Raw genomic sequence first — 21,116 nt, 5'->3', positions numbered from 1 at the left:
TGGCGACAAGCCCAAGAGCTGCCAGGACTCCAGGTTTTCCTGGATTTTAGGATGTGTGCATCCCTGTAAAGGCCCTGGGTGCCTTGTAAACAACAGGGGCCGTGGGTGTGCAGCATCCAGCACGGCCCTGCTCCCACGTGGGGACCAGCTGCTGGTGCTGTACCACTTCCAGGCAGGAATTCCTGGCATTTCTTGGCAGGGGAAAAACGTCCCAAAGCTGACTTTCCAGTCCATGGCACTGGTCATTCAGTGGAAAGGCTGAACTGTAAACCAGGAGCAGTTTTGGTGCTTCTCCTGAGCTCTCCGTGCACAGCTTCATTTTCCCTCTGGTTTCCTTCAGACCCCTTTGGTGTCCAGAGGAGGAGGATGGAGAATCTGGCACGATGCAGTGACAGAGTCAGCCTTACACCAGTTCAAGTTTTGGCTGTGATAAACTTCTCCATCCTTTTTAGATGTAAAGCAGTTTTCGGATGAGATAAACTCCCTGAAACGTGGTGAGGAATCTGCTTGGGGTGCTTTCATCTCTTGTCCATCAGCTGCTGTTCTCCACCAACACAAAAAAAATAAATCAGGCAAACTCCCTTCCTGAAAGAAAATAAATCAGCTAAACTCTTTTGCTGAAATATCTTTTTTGAAAAAAAAAGACCTTTTAGTGTTGCCGCATCGCATAAATCAACTTTATTTTCCACGAGGACTCGTGTTTGCTTGTGTGCCCTCCCTTTGGAAGAGGGCAAAAATATAGGAGCCTGGAATATTCCCAAAGGCAGGAATACAGTGCCATTCCCACAGGCTGAGATCATTCCATTGATTGTAGGAGGATGGGAATGACATTTTGCAAAAATCCTGGTGGGACCCCGTGCTGACCAAGCTCCCACGGATGTTCCAGCTGTGACTGACCCATCTCAGATCCAGCAGGATCTGGCTGTCCCACCAGAGAAATGCTGGAATCATGGTTTGGTGGTGGGTTTGTGGTCAGACTTGAGCTTTTCCACCCTAAATAATTCCAGGATTCTTTACCAGGAAAAAGCTTCTCTGCTCCTCATTTTTCAGAGAAAATGGAGCAGAAGGGCTGAGCATCCCTCTGGCAAAGGGGAAGGGAAGCAGAGAATTCCCAAGAACAGGAGTGAAGTGCACAGAAGTGGCAGGGCCACGAGTGGGGGCTCGGAGCAGCTGCTCCTTATCTCTTCCTGAGCAGGCACATCAGGGAAGATAAAGTAAAAAGGGAAAAGATAACGCAGATTGAGTCAGCCTGGCTCTCAGAGGGAGGTTTTTCCAACCTATTTACTTGTCACTGGTGATTTTAGACAAGCCTGTGGGACTTCAGAGAAAACCAAGGTTTTTTTTCTTCCTGTTTCATGCCTTGCAAAATGGAATCTTTCTTCCAGCCATGAATTTCTGGCATTTCTTGGCATGGGGAAGAAGGTCCCAAGGCGGGTTTGGTGTCACTGTGTGCTAAAAGCCACCCCGTGGCTCACCCACATCTCGTGTGTGTGAGGCTGGAGGTGTCTGATTCACCACCCACCAGTGCCTCCTCCACTTTAGAACCAGCTCAAAGTCTGTATTAGTCATGTTTTAATGATATTGAAATCAGCTGCTCGTGGCTGTTTGAGGAATTCCAGCCCGGGGTTGTGGATGTCTCGCTGGGACTGGAGCAGGGAAGGGGAGGCTCAGCACAATGAGCTCATCCTGGCTTTCCTCTTGCTCAGCTCATCATCCTACATCAGGTTTCAGGGATTATTCAGCCCCGTGGTTGTAGCTGAGAAACGAGATTAAGGATTTGGTGCTGTGTCCTGAAAGTTGCTGGGGCTCTTATTCCCCTGCTAACTTCAGGATGAGCTGCTGGTGTAAAAAATATCTGGCTATTTTGGAGTTGGAAAATCAATGTTCTGTGCTTGCAATGCCAGAATGGGGAGCAGGAGCTGCAAGCCACAGACTTTGTTCTGGCACCTGTGGGAATATCCTGTGGCCACAGCGTTCTGCGGGATCCAGCTGAGTGTTCCCAGGAAGGCTCAGCCATCCCTGGGGAAGCAGGAGGGATTAGCAGGGTGCTCTGTTACCCATGGCATTCCAGGCTTCTCCCTGGGGACACTTGCTGGGCTGGTGTCACATTGTAGGGAATGAAGGGGATATCCCAGGGCGTGCAGACATGGATGCTTTGCTGATATTCCTGCTCTGGAGCTTCTCCCTGCCTTGTTCCTGGCTGTCTTTTGGTCCTCACCCCGACAGTCAGGGCTGGGTAGGAGCCCCAGGTAGAAGGGAGCTCCTGATCCTGCCCTGAGCTCTGCACAGCAGCTGGGACTCAGCTCTGCCATGGATCCTGCAAAGGGAGCTCCAGGCGTGGTTTCCATCACCCAGCTGGTGGCTCCTTCTCCTCCCTGGGGCCACAGATCCATCACAGGCTCCATGTCCCTGGCAGAAGCTCCCTGGGCCAAGGTGTGCTTTGTGTCTCCTGGCATCTCCACTGAGAAATGGATTATCAACAGCAGCAATTTAATGGCCCTGGCTATCAAACAAAGCAGAAGTATTTGGATTTTAACGAGGCGAGGGGGTGGTTGGCACCTTTTATTGCTGAAAACAGGATGTGATGGTGCCTGTCCCAGCAGGAGGGATGTCCCTGCTTCTCCTTGCCTGCTGTGGGGGTCCTGTGGGTTTGGGGGTGCAGTGAGCAGCCCTTTCCCTCACGGGGGACCCAGACCCCACAAACAGGGCACAGCAGAAAAGCTGTTTATTACCTGTGTTTGTTCAGCACCCCCAGTGAAACCTGGGGAGGATTTCCCTTCCCAGCCAAGCTCTCGGGCCAGCTTTGGGTTAATCTGTCACATCTCTGGGGCTCAGGACCAGCAGCCACCACCCTCTGGCCTTTCTGGAGCCTGCTGTGTGGTGAAATAAAGAGAATTTTAGTGGCACTTACTGGAAATGTTTGCTGGCTCTGGAGGGCAGAGCACTCTCCATCAGCCCAGCCTGTGTCCCCTGGGATCTCATTCCCTGATTTTGTGCAAAATGCTTCTCCCACTGCTCACTTGAGCTGCATCTCACTCTGGGGTGTCCCAGTCCTTCCCTGGGAAGGGAACAGGGTGGAGGGAAGAAATTCTGCTTAACAAAAACCTGTACAAAGCACTCTGCTAATCCAGCCCCTCTGGCTCTGTTGGGATTTAAACATGTGCTTGTAGTTAATCAGGTATTTAAGTGGTTTTCTGACTTGGCAAGCCTGAGAGGAGATATCCCAGAGGAGAAGGAGAGCAGAGCCGTGGCCTCCCAGCTGAAAGGCTTTGCCAATGGGGATGCTGAGGGCAGCAGTGCCAGTTTGGGGGTGTGGGTTTAACTTTCTGTGACTCAGTTTCTCCTTTTGTCCAGGGGGACACTCTGCAGGGAGCTGTGAGGCATCCGAGGTGCCCCAAAAGGCAGTGGTTTGGTGAAACAGGACGAGTTGGGGTCTGTGTTTGTCAGTAAATGCACCTGAGCTGGCAGTGCAGGGCACAGGAAAGGTCCTGCCAGGTCCTGCTGAATTCCACAACTGGCACATCCTGGAGAGGAGACACCCAGGGTGAGACCAGAGGGGTTGAAAAAGGATTTTAAGGGAAATCAGCCCCCCTCACTCTTTGAAAAGCTGCCTGGGGAGCTCCCAGCTCTGTGTGGGGCTGCTCAGGAGGGTTTTGAGTGTGAGGAAGATTTTCCCTTGGCTCATGGATTTCACCCCTGAGCAGGAAGGTTTTCCCACCTCAATCTGGTTTTCTTGCTGGGTATTTCTGCTGGGATTGCTCTGGAATTTGTCTCCACATGACCACCCAGCATCACAGCACTGATGATATTATGCAAAGTGTAGATTATTTAACCACACAAGTTTGTTTTTTTTTAAATTTTATTTATTGATTTGACGTTGCTTTAAATCCCATTACAGGAATCTGCTTTATTAATGGACTTTGTCCATGCTTAAGATTAACTGGGGATGCTGGATTTGCAAATGAAAGAATTGCAATTCATGCTACCCATATTAATTACTTGGGTGATGCTGGCTTCCTTGGGGAAACCTTTAATTTTATTCCACTCCTGTTGCTTTGTCTTAATTCAGAAAATGAGGTTGATGCTGTGGGATTGGGTTGGTTTTTTTCCTTTGCTGGAATTCCCTTTTAACAGTTGGGAAGATACTAAGTGGTTTCATGGAATAGGCTGTTCCTGAGGATAAATTTTAATGCAAAAAAGGGTCAGGGAGCTTTTATTTCAATGTTTTGTTCAATCCAACTTCCTCCTCTTTTGCTTTGTGCTAAAATCTCTCTGTATCTTGTCCCTTCTGAATCTTTACTTCACAAAATCTCCTAATTCCTGCAGTGACACTCAGCCAGATTCTTGTGCTGAGTAATTCCACTCTCTTTGCTGGTAAAAACCCAGGGATGTGCCTGGATTTTGGTATGTGCAGGTATTGCTATTGATCCAAACCCATTTTTTTCCTGTGCTCCTCCCACCCAGGCTCCTGCAATGGTGTAAATTAACCCCCAGGAGGAAAAAAAAAAAAAGAAAAAAAAAAAGAAAAAAAAAGGTTTGGCATGATTTTATGGCAGTCAGCTGCAATTTGTTCACTTAAATTATCTTTTTGTCATGCTTGCATTATTCCACAGCAGCCAGTTTGGAGAGTTAATTGAATATTTGTGTCTCTCAAAGATGCCTTCAATTACTTCCATTGAATAACTCTGGGAGAGAGCTGTGATGAGGAATCACTGATGCTTATTTTCTGTATCAGAAATATCTGAGGCTTTATTCCAGCACCTATTAAAGGATGCCAAAACACTCCTAGAGCCTCCCACCCCGAAATTCCACCCTTTTGAAGCAGAGTTTAGCATCCATTGAGCATTAACAATGCATCCCTCCATGGCTAATGCAATAATAATCAGCTCGGGGCTTGGAAGTGGGAGCAGCTTTCAGACAGCAGCTCTTGGGTTGCAGCCTCTCATTGTGTGTGCAGGAGTGGATTGATTTCTGCTGGGTCCAGGAGGCTTCCAGGTGAGGCAGGAACATCATTATTGATGCTGCAGGTTCTGGGGGATGCTGTGGGAGTGTTTCCTAGGGCTGGGATTGAAAACAACACCCCTGGATAGCTGTGGGCAATCCCCACCTCGGGATTTTTGGCTGCATTGATCAATCCCCCAAAAGCATCAGCTTTCTTTCTCTATTGTTGGATTACAGCAGCTCTGCTGGCTGAGGAGGGCAAGGGGGCCATCAACAGCAACATTTTTGGAGTAGATAAAAAAGCAAATGTGTTGTTTCAGCGAGAGTTGCAATTCTTTCTGTTTCTGCCTGCTCCTGGGAACAGCAGGTCAGGATGGGCTCAGAGAGGGTTTTTAATCTGTTGTACATCTGGAGACCCATTCTGGCCTCCTCCTGAAGCCCCTCATGGGGCCACTGCTGGGCCAAGACAATAAATCCTGATTCCTTCCTGAGCAGAGCCTGGTTTCGAATTAATGGCAGAGCCTGGCAGCTCATGCAGGGTTGTGTTAATTGTGCAGGGAGGGTAATTTGGAGAAGGTGCCTGGATTAGAGGAGTGAGAGGTGAGGACTCCCAGTGTCTTATTTGCTCTGGGCCAGGTCAGGCTGAGCTTTCCTGCATCCTCCATCCCATCAGCCAAAGCTCAGCTCTGGCAGGATCCGGTGTCCTGTCCCAGGCAGAATCCCTGGCAGCAGCTGGGGACCATCTGGCCCAGCTGCAGAGCATCTGTTCTGCCATGCAGGGCTTTCCACAGCCAAACCCTGCTCCTTCCCTTGCTGGGATCTGTTCCTTCGAGGGCCTTCACCACCTGTGAGACCCGTGTCCCTTGGTTTAATGGGAGTGGTGACACCAGAGTCACTGGGGAAGGACAGAGGGTGGCAGGATGCACAGGCAACACCAGCCTTGGTGCCTGTTTGATTCATCACCGAGGCTGGGCCATCTGGGTGAGGGTTTTTGGACTCTTTTCCCAGCAGAGATATTTGCAGGGATGTGCAGAGCTGGGGAGTCTGGCTCATGGAATGCTGAGATGAGGAGCAGGCTGCACCAAGTGGGCTCAGTGTTGATCCAACAACTCCCACCAGCTGGAGGGGGTGTGGGGAGCCTGGTCTGTGATTCCAAGCAGGGAATTGTGTGATTGGAATGCTGCTCTTGTCCCAGGAACCGTTCACCTGCTGCAAGCCCAGGCAGCACTGAGAACATCCCTTCTGTGTGAGGGCAAGTGATTCCTCCCCCTCCGACAGTGCCATCCTCTACTTGTGAATCTCTTCCCCTTTCCTGCAAGGATCCCAGTTCTGCTTTTCTCTTTTGTTCCTGTAAATACTTATTTTAGAGTTGTTGGTGGATTTACTGCTTGTGAGGGCAGGGTAGGAGAGCTGCACACACAAATAAAAATCTTTGGTGGCCATCAGGCATCTCCTGTCACCTCCCAAGGACAAGAGTTGTCTGAGCCTCGGGTTACCTCTAAAAAAAAACAAGGGGTGCTGAAGCAAATAATAAAAATCTAACTAATATGGATGGCTGATCAGCTGCAGAACAGATGAGGCTGATTTTGGCTGGGAGATGGGGCAGGAAAACCACGCAGAGCTCCGTGCTCGCTGTGCTGGGAACAAAGGTGAGAGCAGCACGAGGGGGATTTTCCTGCTCCACTTGCCTCAACACTGAATGTCTAGGATCAGCTAATTAGAGGGGCTTTTCTTGGCAGGTAAATGAGAGAGACAAGCTCATCCAGGGACTGAGTCAGCCCAGCTGTCTCCGAGCAGGATGAATCACCATCCTCACATGAACTGACAGCACACTGAGCTTAGGTGGCAGCTCTGGCTCCTTCCCTGACAGGAGATAATAGGTAGCCTGTCCTCCAAGTCCATTTCCCAGCAGAGATCTAGAAGGCTTTTGCAAGTGTAAATAAGTATATTTTTTACAGCTGGGAGCTGGCAGCACAATGTGGTTGAGTTTGAGGCTGATCCTGGGCATCAGCCCCATGCTGGGGCAGGAGTTCTGCAGCCCTGGGAGCTACTGCTCACAGGGCAAAAGGGATGAGAAAACTGATGAAGTTCTGCTCCTGACCTGTGGTTTGGATATTCCAGGCAGCACCTGGGATGCTCCAGGAAGCTCTTTGGGTAGACACAAGAGGATGGAAAAGGCAGATTGGATTAAATTGGTTATATTTTCATTTACTGCTTCACTGCAGAGCTGTGAAGGGGAATCCCAGCAGCCAGACTGGGGTTAACAGGGTGGGTGTTGTGCAGGGTTGATGCATGAACCTTTTTCTTTGGGTTTTAGCCAGGAATGTGTGGGGCTCTGGGTGGAGCTGGCTCCCAGGACCTGAGGGGGTGGGAGAGTGACCCCTCAGTTGTGCTTTGCTCAAATCCTCCTTAGATCTGCAGCTTTTTCTGCCTCTTCCCTTTGCAGGAGGAAAACTTCGTGGTGTCACTCTCCTTGGGAGGGTTCTAAGGAGCCTCTTGTACCTCTGGGCTGTCACCCATCCATCTGGGAGCTGCAGCAATAAGTGACAAGTCCCACCAGGAGCCATCTGCTGCAGGCTCTGCATGGCCAGCAGGATCCTGGCTTGGGGCTGGAGCCCCAGCTGGAGCCCCAACCCCAGGCTTGGGTGGAAAATCAGGATTTGGGCAGCTCCTGCTGCTTTAGGAGGGATGAGTGGATGAGATTTGGTGAGCTCAAGGCAGAGTTGGGTTAAAGGCAGTGGTGGATCAGAATTGTTGGAGTTGTTCAAAGCAAATCCTGGAGTCACCTTACCCAAAGAGAGCTTCCAGGCTTTTCCTGGGATCCCAGTGGATCCATCATCCCAGCCAGATGACATTAAACACCCACAGGCACTCTCCTGAAGAAATCTTAACTGTGATCTGGCCAAATTCCAGTTGGAGTCATTGCCTTTGCCTGGCAGTATGAAATAAAAGAGCATTTTTCTGAAAATCTCTGTTTTCAGTTGTTTATTATCTGGCTGGCAGCATCACATCTCTGCCCATTAATCCATCTCTCCAAGTTCCTCCAATTCCAGCCTCCTGGAGGGAGTTCAAGCTGCCACCATTTATTATTTGAGTCAGTCTGCCAGGGAAATATTGCTCCTTCCCTGAAGCATCGACTCCCTTCTCTCAGTGCCCCCTCCGTGCTTGAATGAGCCATTTGTGGCTCCCAAAATGATATTAACTCTGTGAAACAGAAAATACTCCACATATTTAAATGCTGATTTTACTCCAGGCTGGTGGGTTGGACTTGAAACGTGCAGCAGCAGTTGCTGGTTTCTGTGGAGGTTCCCAGGGCGATTTTTGGGACGCCCCATCCAGGTGTGCTGCCTGCTCTCAAAAGTGCCAATTTGATCATCTCTGTGTGGCTGAGGGCTGATTTGTCCCAATATATGTTGTGACATCATTACCTTTGGGGTGCTTTACTCTTCTCTCAACCACAAATTGATTCCTGCCTTAAAAATCTGGTTTGGGGAAGAGTAGGTTGGATTTTGCTCACAGGACAGGGGTTGAGCAGCAGGATGTGTCCAACATCCAGAGAAGCACGGGGCTGAGTCACATCCCAGCCCTCCCTCCCCACACTAATCCCACCTGCTGGAATCATTTTTCCCAGATAACTTGGAGCAGATGATGGATGGAACACTGAATTAATCCATCCTTCCTTTGTGCCTGACTCTTGTTTACAACGCCAACCTCCCTGCTTGGAAATCCAGGATGCTGCCCTGAATTTAGTGGAGATAAAGGAGTTTTGGAAGAGGTGCTGGCCAAACCAGCATCTCTGGGGATATTTGTGAGCAGCTGTGATGAGTTTTGTTTGTTGTTTTTTTTTTTTTTTGCACAGGAACCTCATTTGGGCAGCAATAATTCCGTGTGTGAGTGAAAACAACAACAGCAGAAGCTGCTTTCTCAATGACTCCTCACAGGGACCTGCTGCATTTTCCCCTAATTACAATTCAATTTGCAGTGATAAATAGTTTAATAAGCAAAAACGGGCTTGGCTGTGGTTGGTTATGGCTCTGTGTGGCTTGGGGGATGCTGGGACTCGTGGAAACACAACTTGGAGCTTCCAAAGGCTGGGAGCTGCAGTTTAGGACAGCAGAAAGGAAGAATTTGTTGTTTTACCTGGCATGAGGGAAAGATAAGTTGGGGATGCAGCTCCCAGATGTTTTGCTTGGGTGATGTTGGCCTGCAGAGTGATGGGTGAGCTCTGAGTTTTGGGGGGAAAAGAGCTGGTTTTGTGGTTTTTGCTGCAAACAACAGGTTGGGCACAGCATCCTTGTGCCTCTCACTGGGCTTGAGGTTTTATTTTCAAAAATAATCGGGTTTTTTTATACCTTTCATGGCTGTGGCTGGGGAATTTCTATTGCTGGCTGCTGGAGGAACACGTTGCATTTTTCTGCTGGGTTTTTGGATATAAATTTCAAATTCACCCCTCAAAGTAGGGTAGGTAGTTGGATTTTTTTTTTGTGTGTGGTTTTTTCTTTTTTAAGACTCATAGCTTTACACTGCTAGATTTGCAGAACACTTCTCCCATGGAGGCTCAGCTGGTTGGTGGAAGGAAGTTTGCCTTCCATTGGAAAAGGATGGATCAATGGTTTGACTTTCAGCTTCCTAAGGCTGGAAACAAATAGGATAAACTGCAGAAAAGTCACAGGTGATTTCTGTTTGAAAATTTCCCCTTTTCCCTGTCACTTCCTGCAGAGATGTTCCCATTTTCCTGTCACACGTGGACACAGCACCCCAGCAGAATTCAGGGGTTTGGATCCACTCCTGAAAACCCCTCAAATCTGTCCTGAGAAAGCCATGCCTGGCTCATAAATCCCATCACTTTAAACCCTTATTTATTTGAAATCTGCACTTGCCATCCAGGTAAAATCCCCTGGGAAAAAGGAACGTGCTGAAAAAAAGTGACTGGAGCCAGATGCTGGGCGTTTTCTGCAAAGCCAGTGATGGGTGATTTGCTGCTGACAGCATGAACTGGTGTTAAGCTATTAAATTGCAGATGAGCTCATCACTTGGCCTGGAACAAGTTTCAGCCTTCAGAGACTTTAAAATATTGTGTGTGGTGGAAAAGAGACAATGCTGGTGTGGCAGAGAGGTCTGGGGAGCAGCTGAGAAAGACATCTGTGCATAAAAAATGTGAGTGCCAGGAGGGAGGAGGGAACGCTCCATGTGGAAAATGTAAAGTTCTCCCAGGAGAGAGGAGGAGAAATTCTCTGATTTATGAGCTGGACATTTTAATTTTAGCTGAAGAGAAAATGGTGAAGAGTTTGGAGATGCTTGAAGGGGCAAGATGCTGAGCCTGGTTTTTATCCTGAGAGGTCCCAGTGAGTTGTCCCAAGTCCCCCAGACTGACTCTCTGGTAGTGCTGGTGTTTGCCATAGATCATGGACCAAATCCAGCTTTTATCTGATGTTTTCTTAATCCTGATGCTGAGCTTCACCAAACTGGGAAGGTGACTTCCACACTGCTGTTTGGTCCTTCTCCCTGGAAGAGTGGGAGTTTCCTTTGAGCACCTCCATCCACAAGTTCTATTTCTTCTTCCTCTTGCAAAGGAGCCCAAGCTCTCTCCATGTTGAGATTCTTTATTTTTTTAAGTACAAAAACAATAATTTGTATAAATTTGTAAATAGTAATTTGTATAATATATATAATTTGCATTATATAATATAATCAGTATGATTTGTAAATAGTAATTAGTCAGAAGGCATGAGACAGACCAGAAATCAGTTTGGCCACTTGATTTTCCCAACTGGGCAGCCTCACACGTGTGTTTTTTAACTGCCTCGGCTCTTTTTTTACTAAATAACCTCTTTGCAGTCAAGGAGTTGGTATTAAGTCAGGCAGTGCTGCAGGGTCGATCCTAAAAATACCAAGGAAACCAGTGGGATAAACACTTGTCACCTCGTTTGTGGCCTGAGCTGTAACTGCTGTTATGTGAGTTCCCTCGGGCTGTTGTGTCTGAAGGCAAAATGAATTTTTTTTTAAGTGTGCATGTTTATTTTCCACCTGTCTGACATCACAGAGCATCCACACCTACAAGCAATGTGCCTTCCCGTGGGGTTTTTGGGGCTGGAGGATCTCTGAGCTCAGGACAATGCTTTAATTTATTGCACGGTGCCAAGGTGTTATTGGCTTGTGTTTGCCAGGAGGAAATTCTTTGTGCTGGGTGCCACCAGCTCCATGGGAAGTAAAAGTTCAAAAGGGAATAAAAAGAGTGTCTGGGTATTATACACACAAATATATTTGAGGTGAAAGGAGTACACTGTGTATAACCCTTCCCCTCCTCACCCCTAGGCACTGATGTATTCCATACAGGGAGTTCTCTGCTAAAATTCCTCAAATTATTCAGTTTAAGAAATACAAACCATAGAAATCAGCCGTGGAGGGGACCTCAGGAGGTCTGGCCCAACCCTGGGGCAGGATCAGCTCCACCTGAGCTGCTCCTGGCACCACCTTGTCCAGCCTTCCACTCCCTCCCAGTCACTCTAATCCAGCATTTTGCTCTTCCCTCTCTCCAATCCATCCTCCTGGTCCCAGTGCTGCAGTTTCAGGCTCGTTCCTCCCTCCCTGTGCACAGCAGCCCCAGAGCTGCTCCAGTGCTGCATGGATTCTCCAGTTGCACTTCTGTGTGAAGTTCCCCGGGGTCATCTTGCATTTCATCCTGCTGCAAGGGTGTCATTAACTCAGTGGGTTTATGAGGCTGATCCTGCAGCCCTAAAGCCTCTTTGCAGAGCAGGGGAAGGCCAGGAGTGCAGCTTCCCTCAGGGTGACACAAGGTGTCCCTTCCTTCCCTTTGTCACCTTTTCACTGCAGGAAAAACAAAAACCCTCCAACAACATTTTTAGTGGGAGCTAAACTGGATCCTTTCATTTTAGGGGGATCATTTCCTCCTTGGCTCCTCCTCCAGTGAGGGCTGACTTTAAGAACCTTTTCTATCCTCCCTAACCTTGCTCCTTTGCCCTGTTTCCTGCAGGATTTGGGGATGGAGTCCACCTCTCTGGATGATGTCCTCTATCGTTACGCCAGCTTCCGAAACCTGGTGGATCCCATCACCCACGACCTCATCATCAGCCTGGCAAGATACATCCACTGCCCCAAACCAGTAGGTGCCACGGTCTCCTCACGCTCTGGGGCTGTGCTGCCTTGGGAAACTGGGAATGTGGAGCTTCTCCCTGAGTGCCAGGGGAAAGTCATCCCAGTTCTGGGTGGCTCTGGACCAAGAGGATCAGGTTTTCCAGCTGAACAAGTGATACTTGGTTAATGTTGGCACTCCTTTTGGGTTGTGTGTGGCAAGGAATCTTCCATGGGTGGATGGAGCTGCAGGCATCACTCTCCTGTATTTGCTGCTAATAACAGGACTTTAATTTCCTGTGCGAGTGTGTGAAGGGATGGAGACATTCACTGCTGCTTCTTGGGGATGTTTTACTCAGTTATTGCCTCCACCACTGTTTGAAAAGGAGGGAAATTGCTTTTTTTTGTTTTCGAAACACAGATTTCTTTCATGTTTTGAGGCAAAGCCACAGAGGTGCTGTTTGGGCTGTGCCTGCCTGTGCTGTGGTGTGAGTCTGACTCTGAAGTTCCATAAAACTCTGCACTCAGTAAAAGGTGTTGGGAAGGGTGGAGGGGACACCAGGGACCCGAATGTCCACCTCCAGAGACCAAGGGTGGCTGTCCCATGTCCTACAGCGTGAGATGGAGATGGAGCTGTACTGTGCAGGGATATCCATGGATCTTTTTGCCTGTGGAGAATAAGATCCTGATCCTTTCCTTCCTCCTCCCCCCCGAGCTGGGAAAGTGGAGGAAGCTGCTCTCGTGCCGGGCGCGTTTCCAGGCGGAGAGGCCCCGTTCCCCTGCTGAGGTTGTCCTTTTCCAGAGCCCTGTGACCAAGCTGGTTTCTCCTCCTGAGGGTGAGCCATGGCAGGAGAGCTCTGTATTCCCCATAAAACCCCCCCGAGGCCACTCCTGAGCCTGGAGCTCCTGCTCTCCCTTGGCCCCTGCAGGTTTCTTTTGGCACCAAAGGCTGTGGAGGAGGCAGTGCCAGGGTAAGCAGGGTAAAGTCCTCACTCCTCTGCTCAGGCCTGTGAAGCACATCTGGACAGCTGTGTCCAGTTCTGTGCTCCTCAGGGCACAGAGAGCTCCTGGAGTGGGGCCAGAGCAGGGGGATGAAGGGGATGAAGGGACTGGAGCATCTCTGACAAGGAAAGGCTGAGAGAGCTGGGGCTGCTCAGCCTGGAGAGGAGATGCTGAGCCCTCATCCCTGGCTGTCCCTGTGTGCAGGGACCCAGCAGTGGGACAAGAGGAACTGGCAGGAACTGATACCCTGGAAGCTCCACCTGAAAATGAGGAAAGATTTCTTCCCAGTGCAGGTGAGAGCTGGAATTGATTGTCCAGAGGGGCTGTGGAGCCTCCCTTCACTGGAGAGATCCCAGAGCTGCCTGGGCACAACCCTGTGCCCTGTGCTGGGATGAAATTTGGGTCTTCCAGCCTGACAGTTCTGAGATTCCGTGGTGGCAAAACCCCAAATGAATCAGCCTGTGCAGCAGTGAGGCTCTTACTCTGCAGGAGATGATTTTTGGATGCCCTTGGTGCTCTGCACATCCTTTGCACAGCTCAAAGCACCACACCAGGGATGGAGGAAGGGATGGATGGATGGATGGATGATGGATGGATGGATGGATGGATGGATGGATGGATGGATGGATGGATGGATGGATGGATGGATGGATGGATGCTGCCTTGGAGAGGGAAGCAGGGGTTGTGCAGGTGACAGAAAACAACTCCAGCAGCAGCAGGGCTGTGCTGCAGCTCCTCGTTGGTGGCTTTGCCTTGCTCAGGTTTGGGTGCCACTGGCTGTGCTTTAAACCCTTTTTCTGTTTTTGCCAGCTGAGTGGAAAGTAACTTCATCCCAGTGTTTCATGGTGGTTTCCTGAGATCCTGATGTTCTGCAAGTCCCCAGAAAGTTGCATGCTTTAGTCACCAGGGTTATTTTCCAGCTCCCAGCCCTCTCTTCCCCCAGACTTACTTCACTTTGACAGAGGCTTGGCACAATGTGTGAGAGCAGAACACTCAGGGCCAGGAGTGCTGCAGTTTTGGCTTTTGCTCTGCATCCTGTGGCATGAATATACATAAATATATAAGCTGAGGCAGCTGGGAGTTTGTCCTTATCCATCCAGAGGTGGATGGAGCTGATCTGGACCCTGGTCCTTGTTAACCTTCTTTTTTAAATATGTCCCTGCTCAGGGTTATGGGGTCCTGCTTCCCTCCTCCCTCCTGGCGAGGCTTTCCCGACTCTGTACATTGCTTTTTTTCACTCAGCTTCTATTTATACCACCCTTAGCTTAAAGGTGAGCCCTTGGTCTCTCCTCTGAGCTAAAATAAAAGTTGAATCATTTTTCCAAGCCCTGGGTAAACACAGCCTGAGTGTGTATGGCCAGGAAAAATTGGCCTGGGCTCCCCAGCATGGCTGTGGAGCTCAGGGGATGCTGATTCCAGCCAGCAAATCCAAACCAAAAGCTGGAACTTGTGCTGGAGGAGGCTGGAGTGCTGTGAAGGAGGAATCTGGGAGGTGGAAATGTTTGGGTGAGTTTTGTGTGGGTGTCCAGGCACTGGTGCATGGCTGGATGGCTGCTCCCAGCCCCTGCTGAGGTCCCAGCCTGGCCTGTGGGTTGGGGTGTGAAAGGAGCCAAGGGAAAACTCCTTTCCAGATCATTTGGAAGTCAAGGGTTTGGTTTTGTCCCATTACAGATGTGTTTAATGCTGTTCAAGGAAACCCAGGTCCTGGAGTGCAGCTCTTGTCACCTTTAGGGTTCCTGAGGCCTCGGAAGGGGCAGATTTGCTGTTCAGGAAAATCAGATTGTGCAGGAAGTTTTCCAGCAAGGAAAGAGGGATCAAAAACATCTGAACAACTCTTGGCCAGTCTTTTATCTCCCTGCCTGGTGGAAAAGGTTCCTTGGAGAGCAGCTCAGCTCCAAAGCCACTTCCCAAAACCCAGCGCCGGGAATCTGTGGGTGCTGCCCTCAGCCTTTGGGGTGATGCCTGCCTGTCCCCTTGCCAGGAAGAGGGGACAGAACACCTCAGCAAAGCCATGTGCTGTGGGATGGAGCCCCAAATCCCCTGCAGCTGCTCCGGCTTGCAGCGAGAAGGAGCTGAAAACACAAACTTTGAGTAAGAAGCGAAGGGCCCCCGTGAAAAATTCACAGCTCTCCGTGCCAGCAGGGATATCTGGCCCTGAACTATTGGAAAATTAAAGCAATTCCTTTTTTTTCCACACACCAAAGCCACGTGTGTGGATGACTGATGGCTGTGATAGGGAGTGAGTCAGGCTTCCCTCCAGCTTGAGGACTTGTTGGATTTGGGATAAGCACTGGGGGAAAGGGGGAAGCGGAGCCTTGGGCAAGGCTGGTCTGGGCTTTGAGCCCTCCTGCTGTTCCACTGCAACCCCTGGGATGTACCTGGAAGCTCCTCCAAGCCCTGAAGGCTGCCCAGAGTGAGATTTTGGCTTTGCTGACCCCTCATCCTGCTGCTTTTTGGCAGAACAGCTCAGCAAAGCCCCATCCCAAAATCCAGCTTTGCCAGGCCATTCTCCTCCTCCCAAGCCTCAGGTGGGAGATGTGATCCTGCTCAAACACAGGGGAGTGGATTTGGGCAAATATCTCAATTTGGGATTGAGATAATCGCCTCTTGCGTGCAACAGGGAACATCATCCTCATCTTCCCCACTAAAATTCAAGATAAATGGGGACAAGGAGAGTTTTTAAAGCTCTTCTAAGCAGCTGGAGAGTGGAAGCAAAGTGGATTTTGCCCTGGGTGGATGGAAGATCTGTTTTCTTGTTATTTGAGCAATTTCTGTGTGGCCACATCCCTGGCTTTGATATATTTTCCTGCCTGAGCTCTAAACTGATCAGGTTTGCAGCATGGGTTTGATTCCATGAATTGTCACCCATGAAAACAAGAAAACATGGAGAGGAAAAGTGGTTGTTGTGACCTGGATGGAATAATTTATTTCTAACCCTCCTTCAGCCTTGTGGGGTAAGGATTTAATTTACAAATGATATTGAGGGTTTTATGCCCTGCATTTTGAAAATGTGTTATTTCTGTCAGGGCTAAAATGAGCATTTTTCTTGTTATTTACCATCCCTCTGTGCTGTGCCACGTGGCTAAAAGAGTATTAATAACCTCAGCTTGTGCAGGATGAAGATAATCAGGGCACCATGACCACCAGCTCAGGGCCTTCACCCCAAATAAATACCCCATATCCAGCTCCTCTGCCACATGTGTTATTATTTGAGCTGGAATTCAAATTATCATTCCAAGTTCCTGACATCAAATTTGGTTTTCAGCCTTCTGAGATGAAATGAGAGGTATGAAGTGGTGACACAGTGAGGGACATTCCAGCTCAGGGTGATCTCATCAAGCCCAGTGAGATTTTTACCTTCCCCTTTTGCTCTGAGGTGTGCAAGGAAAATCCCACGGAGCTCCCAGATTCCAAAGTGCTATGAGAACACTGAGTATTATTTGTTTTCTGCTTTAAGAAACATCATTAAAGGAGCTGATCTGTGAACAAAACCCCTCTAAACCCCCAAAATATTATATAAAAGTGGAGGGGATGATGAGGATTCAGCTTAATTCTGTATTAATGACTCTTTGTGGGGGTTTTTTTTGTTGGTTTTTTTTTTTTTTTTTTTTTTGGCTGGTCTTGCTTCAAGTGTGAAGATCTCTCTTTGTGGGTATTTATGACATCTGCAATACTTGAAGATGTCCTGAAGAAGGAAAAATCTGGAAAGCTCAGACCCCACTGAGGGCAGCTCTGGTTCTTTGCTGACTTGATATCCTGCTATTTGCTCTGCAGAAAGAGAGATGTTCCTCCTTTTGTGTGAGAGCTGAAGCTGAGCTGAGTGCCCGGGAAATGGGAGGAAATTACACTTTGCAGGGGTTTTAAGCATGAAATCTGAAAGGGAATAATGGCAAGGTTTGGATGGGCTGTGATGGTGCCACTCCTGTGAATTTACTGGGTTTTTATGTGAAATAAGACCTGAGCCCTGCCTGATCCTCCTTTTTCCAAGCCCTGTGGGGTGCAAGGAAGTCCCTGGATCCTTGTCCCTCCCAGCCTGAGGAATGTGCTCCCCATTTCCACATGAAACTGGAAATGTGATCAGTTAATCACACTCTGATCATAAAATCATTTAGGCTGGAAGAGATTTCACATCATCAAGTCCAACCATTAACCAGCCCAGCGTGGTCAAGGTGACTTTTATCAAAGTTTTCATCTTTCTGATCCTTTTTTTGGGTTGCTTAAGCCCAAAATCTCAAAGCCAGCTGGCAGAATTGCCAGGCCCCCCTTTTTGCTCAGCTCCCATGATAACAGCACAACCTTTCCCAACCATCTGCAAAGCCCTGGAAATGCCACAGGATGGATTTTTATCATCCTGGAGATGAATTTTTGCAGTGCCTCCCAAATGTCAGGTGCCACATCATGCAGCAAGGGATGTGCTCCTCTTCTCTTTCTTCCCATCTTGGTGACACCAGCTGTGGGTGATGGGCATCATCACAAGGGTTGGATGATTAAAAGGTTAAAAAGAGGATTAAAAAATGAACCAGGAGCTGGGAAAGATATTTCAGTTACCTGTGGGTGAGGCTGTAGTTCTCCAATTTAACTTTCAGTCTTTCCTCAGGACTTCTTCACCCACAGGCTCCCAGAGTGTCCCCAGGGGAAGTGGCAGATGAAGAACCAGCCACCTCATTAAACAGTGACAACACATTTTACACCACGTTTTCTGCTGGTAATTGGCAGGTTTCAGTTCAGCTCATTTGGGTTTTAATCAGAATATCATTTCCCTCAGAGGAAAGGAGGGTATGGATTCCCTGCCCCTGGCAGCAGGGTGATTTGTTCACCTGAGGACAGCAGTGGGGACCTGGCCTGGGGGATGGCTGGAGGGGGGAGCTGGCACTTGGCTGGGGGTTTTGAGATCCATTTCCAGCCCAGCTCACAGCTGTGTGAGTGCCAAGCAGGAAGATGTTCTGCTGGAAATGTGGGTTTGCACAAATGAGTGGTTCAATAAGGAAACTTTGAGGGCTGTCATAAGGAGAGGTTTCCTCTCTGTTGATAAACCTCTGCTGATGGGTGAGGAATTGATTGTGGCCACATCTGAACTGGTTCAGGCATGCTCACCACCTGCCTGGGGGGGGGTGAGAGAAGTTTTAACAAATATTACGACCCAATCTGAGCAGTTTTGGGGCTGCAACCAGCCCGTGTTGCAGCTCTGACCCCTGAAGGCTGGCAGTGCCCGGGGCACAGTGTGATTCTGCTGTTCTCCTGCAGCATCTGGGGCAGGGATGGAGCTGGTGCCATGTCCAGAGGCTCTGCCCCAAATCCTGCCTTTGCCCCGTGCTGCGGGCTTGAAGAAAAATCCAAAAATCCCCCAAATTTCAGCTCCTTTGCTGGGTACCCCAGTCAGGGTTTGCAGGGGGGTTCAGAGGTGCTGGACTTTGCAGGATGAGCTGAAGGCACTGAGGATAAACCTCTGGGACTTCCAGCAGCCCTTTCCTGAATGAGGAATGAAAGCTCACTCAGCATTTCACAGCAGGGAGAAGCAGTGCCTGGATTTGGGAAGGGCTGTGCACTCAAAACACCTCTGGGGCTTGGAAGCACTCCTGTTTCTAGGGCTAATCCTGGAATTTGAGGAGTTCCTGGCATTTTAGCCTGTCTGCAGCATCCCAGCTGCATTGCCAGGTTGTTTTTTGGAGCAAGAAGTTTGTCCCTTTGCTGCTGAGCTCCAAGCTTGCCTTGGCTGCATCCTTTGGTTTGGGTGTTCCACAGGGCAGAGATGCTCCCCAAATCTGGATTTGGGGTGGCTCAGGACATTGTGGGTCTTCTGAACCCCCTGTGGTTCACCCCAGGGGAAGAAGGTGCCCTCCTTTCCCTGGGAAGCACCAGGTGATGGCTCCTTCCAGAGGGGAGGCATCTGTCTCTATTAGAGGGGGAACAAAAATAAAATAAAATAATAAAATAAAATAAAATAAATAAAAGCAAAGGGGTTTTGTAAATAGGGAAGGTGCCAGGAGGCTTCCCAGTGATGGCTCTTCCTCGATGGCAGGGACTGGGAATCCTGGCCAAAGCCCAGCGAGTGATTATCTCCCAGTTTGGGCTATTTGGGATTTCTAAGAGCTTTATCCCACCCTTCCCATCTTCAAAGAGCTTCGCAGTCGTTGGGTCATTTGCTAAATCCTTCTGATTCCTCTATCACTTTCCTTTTTCCCCTTGCCACGCATCCTGCCGGGACAGCCCCAGCACAGCATCCGTGTTCTCACCTCTGCTTGGAGCACTTGGAAGGGACCACGCTGCATCCCGGAGCTGCTGCTGGGAGAGCCTGGATACCCTCGGCTGCTGCTTCCTCACCTCTTTGTCCCTTGAAAAAATTCGGGAAATCCCCAGTTGTGCTGTGCCTGCAGAGCAGAGGTGGTTGTTGAGCCGGAGCTGAGCCCTGAGCCCTTTTCCTGGGATTCCCAGCAGGGATGGGATGTGAGGGGGTCCTGCCACCCCTCCCCAGGCTCCCAGGGCTGAGAACCGCCAGGGAATGACAAAAATATCCCGGGGACACTCCTGCAGCCACGGGCTCTGCTTCCCGTGGGATCCCAGCTGCTCCGGGCTGGGAAAGGCGCTTGTGATGTGCTCAGTTTGGGACAGAAATAACCCAAAAATCCACATCTGCATCCTGGAAGCAGAGCGGGGACAGGGGAGGGTGAGTGGTGCCTGCTGGGATGAGACCTGCGGTTCCAAGGGGGGTTTTCCCTAAGAAATGCCAATTTTCCTCTGAATTTCATCTTTCCTGTGCGTGTTGAGAGGGAAGGCAGTGCCATCTTTCAGGAAAGGGAATGAAATCTTGAAATCAGGACAGAGTGGAACAAACCCCTCTGGAAAGGAGATAGGATCAAGTGAAAATGAAATGGAAAAAACAGAAAAATGTGAAACGGAGTGACTGCAACCAAATACACTGAGAGGAAATGAGGTGCAGTGAAAAGGACCAAAACTTGCTAAAACTATTCCCGTGGAATTCCCTAAAATCAGGGAAAAAAGGTAAACAGAGAGACAGAAGAGAAACAGAAAAAAATGAAATTTCAAAAATAAAACAAACCTGATACAAAGTGAAACAAGAAAAGCAAATGGGATGGCATGAAGCACATAGCAATGCCCAATTAATCCTCATTTAAATCAAGATTTCATTCCCTTTCCTGAGAGTGCCATCATCCCCTGAGCACTCTGCTTCCAGCAGCAGCACCTGGGTGTTCTCCTCTTTTTCTGTTGTGCACCAGCTGCAAGGATTAACCTGTTGTTTGCTGAGGTATTTCCAGAGTAATGAGTAAATCCAGAGTAATCCCTCCTGGATTTTTGGCTGCTCCCTTTGTTTCATGGCAGCTCTATCAGTAGGATACAGATGGATTTAGCATTAAAATTTTGCTGCTCCAGTGACCTTTCCAGTGGCATCCAAGTGGCCTTCCCACCATGGCTCTGTTCGTAGCACTCAAGTGGGTCCAATTTATCAGGAGTGGGGATGCTCCAAGGCCTCCTGGCACACCTCAGGTTTTTAGGCAGGTTTTTAGGGCCTCACAGAGCAGGGAAATGCAGCAAACACCTCCCTGCCATTCCCCACACTGCTCCCATTCCTCCTTTTCTCTGGAAGCTGAGCTGGGTACCCTCCAGCAGCTCTCAGGGAAGAATTTGATTTTTTTTTTTTTTTTTTTTTTCAGTTTTATCTTCCATGTTTCCCTCAGGGCCATCTATCACCTCAGATTTTATTGCCTTCTCTAATTGCTTCTCTGAAGTCCAAGTGCAATATTACTCCAGGATCCTTTGGAACAGCTTCCTGAGCTGCTGCAATCCCCTTCATCTCCTGCTTCTGCCTCTCTTGATAAGCCCTATTGTACATTGCTTTTCATTTTGGTGTGTCAACAGCGAGGCTGAGGCTTTGCACTTTGGCCTTTCAGCAAAGCAGATCGGGGGGGGGGGGGGGGGGGAAATGTGCAAAATTGGGTTCCATTCCTTCCCTTTGTTTCTACAGATTTTGCCTTTCAGTGTCCTGCCACTGCTGCAGCTTCATCAGCGCCTAATTTGGGCTAATTTAGGGTTTAATTGCAGAGTCCTTGGTGCTCTGTGGTTGT

At 49.1% G+C, this 21,116-nt stretch overlaps 1 protein-coding gene across 3 annotated transcripts in view; it reads left to right on the top strand.

Annotated features, from left to right (window-relative positions):
- The window catches only part of LRRC75A (leucine rich repeat containing 75A), a 61,111-nt gene that overhangs the window by 11,022 nt on the left and 28,973 nt on the right, over positions 1 to 21,116 (top strand). For all 3 annotated transcript variants that reach the window (XM_031506444.3, XM_085557410.1, XM_085557411.1), the window contains exon 2: positions 11,936 to 12,064. In XM_031506444.3, the coding sequence (XP_031362304.2) occupies positions 11,936 to 12,064 (129 nt within the window). The remainder of the gene's footprint in view (positions 1 to 11,935; positions 12,065 to 21,116) is intronic.

Source organism: Lonchura striata, chromosome 19, assembly GCF_050655825.1.
Source record: "Lonchura striata isolate lonStrDom1 chromosome 19, ASM5065582v1, whole genome shotgun sequence".
In the NCBI taxonomy this organism is placed as follows: Eukaryota; Metazoa; Chordata; class Aves; order Passeriformes; family Estrildidae; genus Lonchura; species Lonchura striata.
The sequence above is the reverse complement of the archived record's forward strand: the minus strand, read 5'-3'. Positions and strand labels throughout refer to the sequence as shown.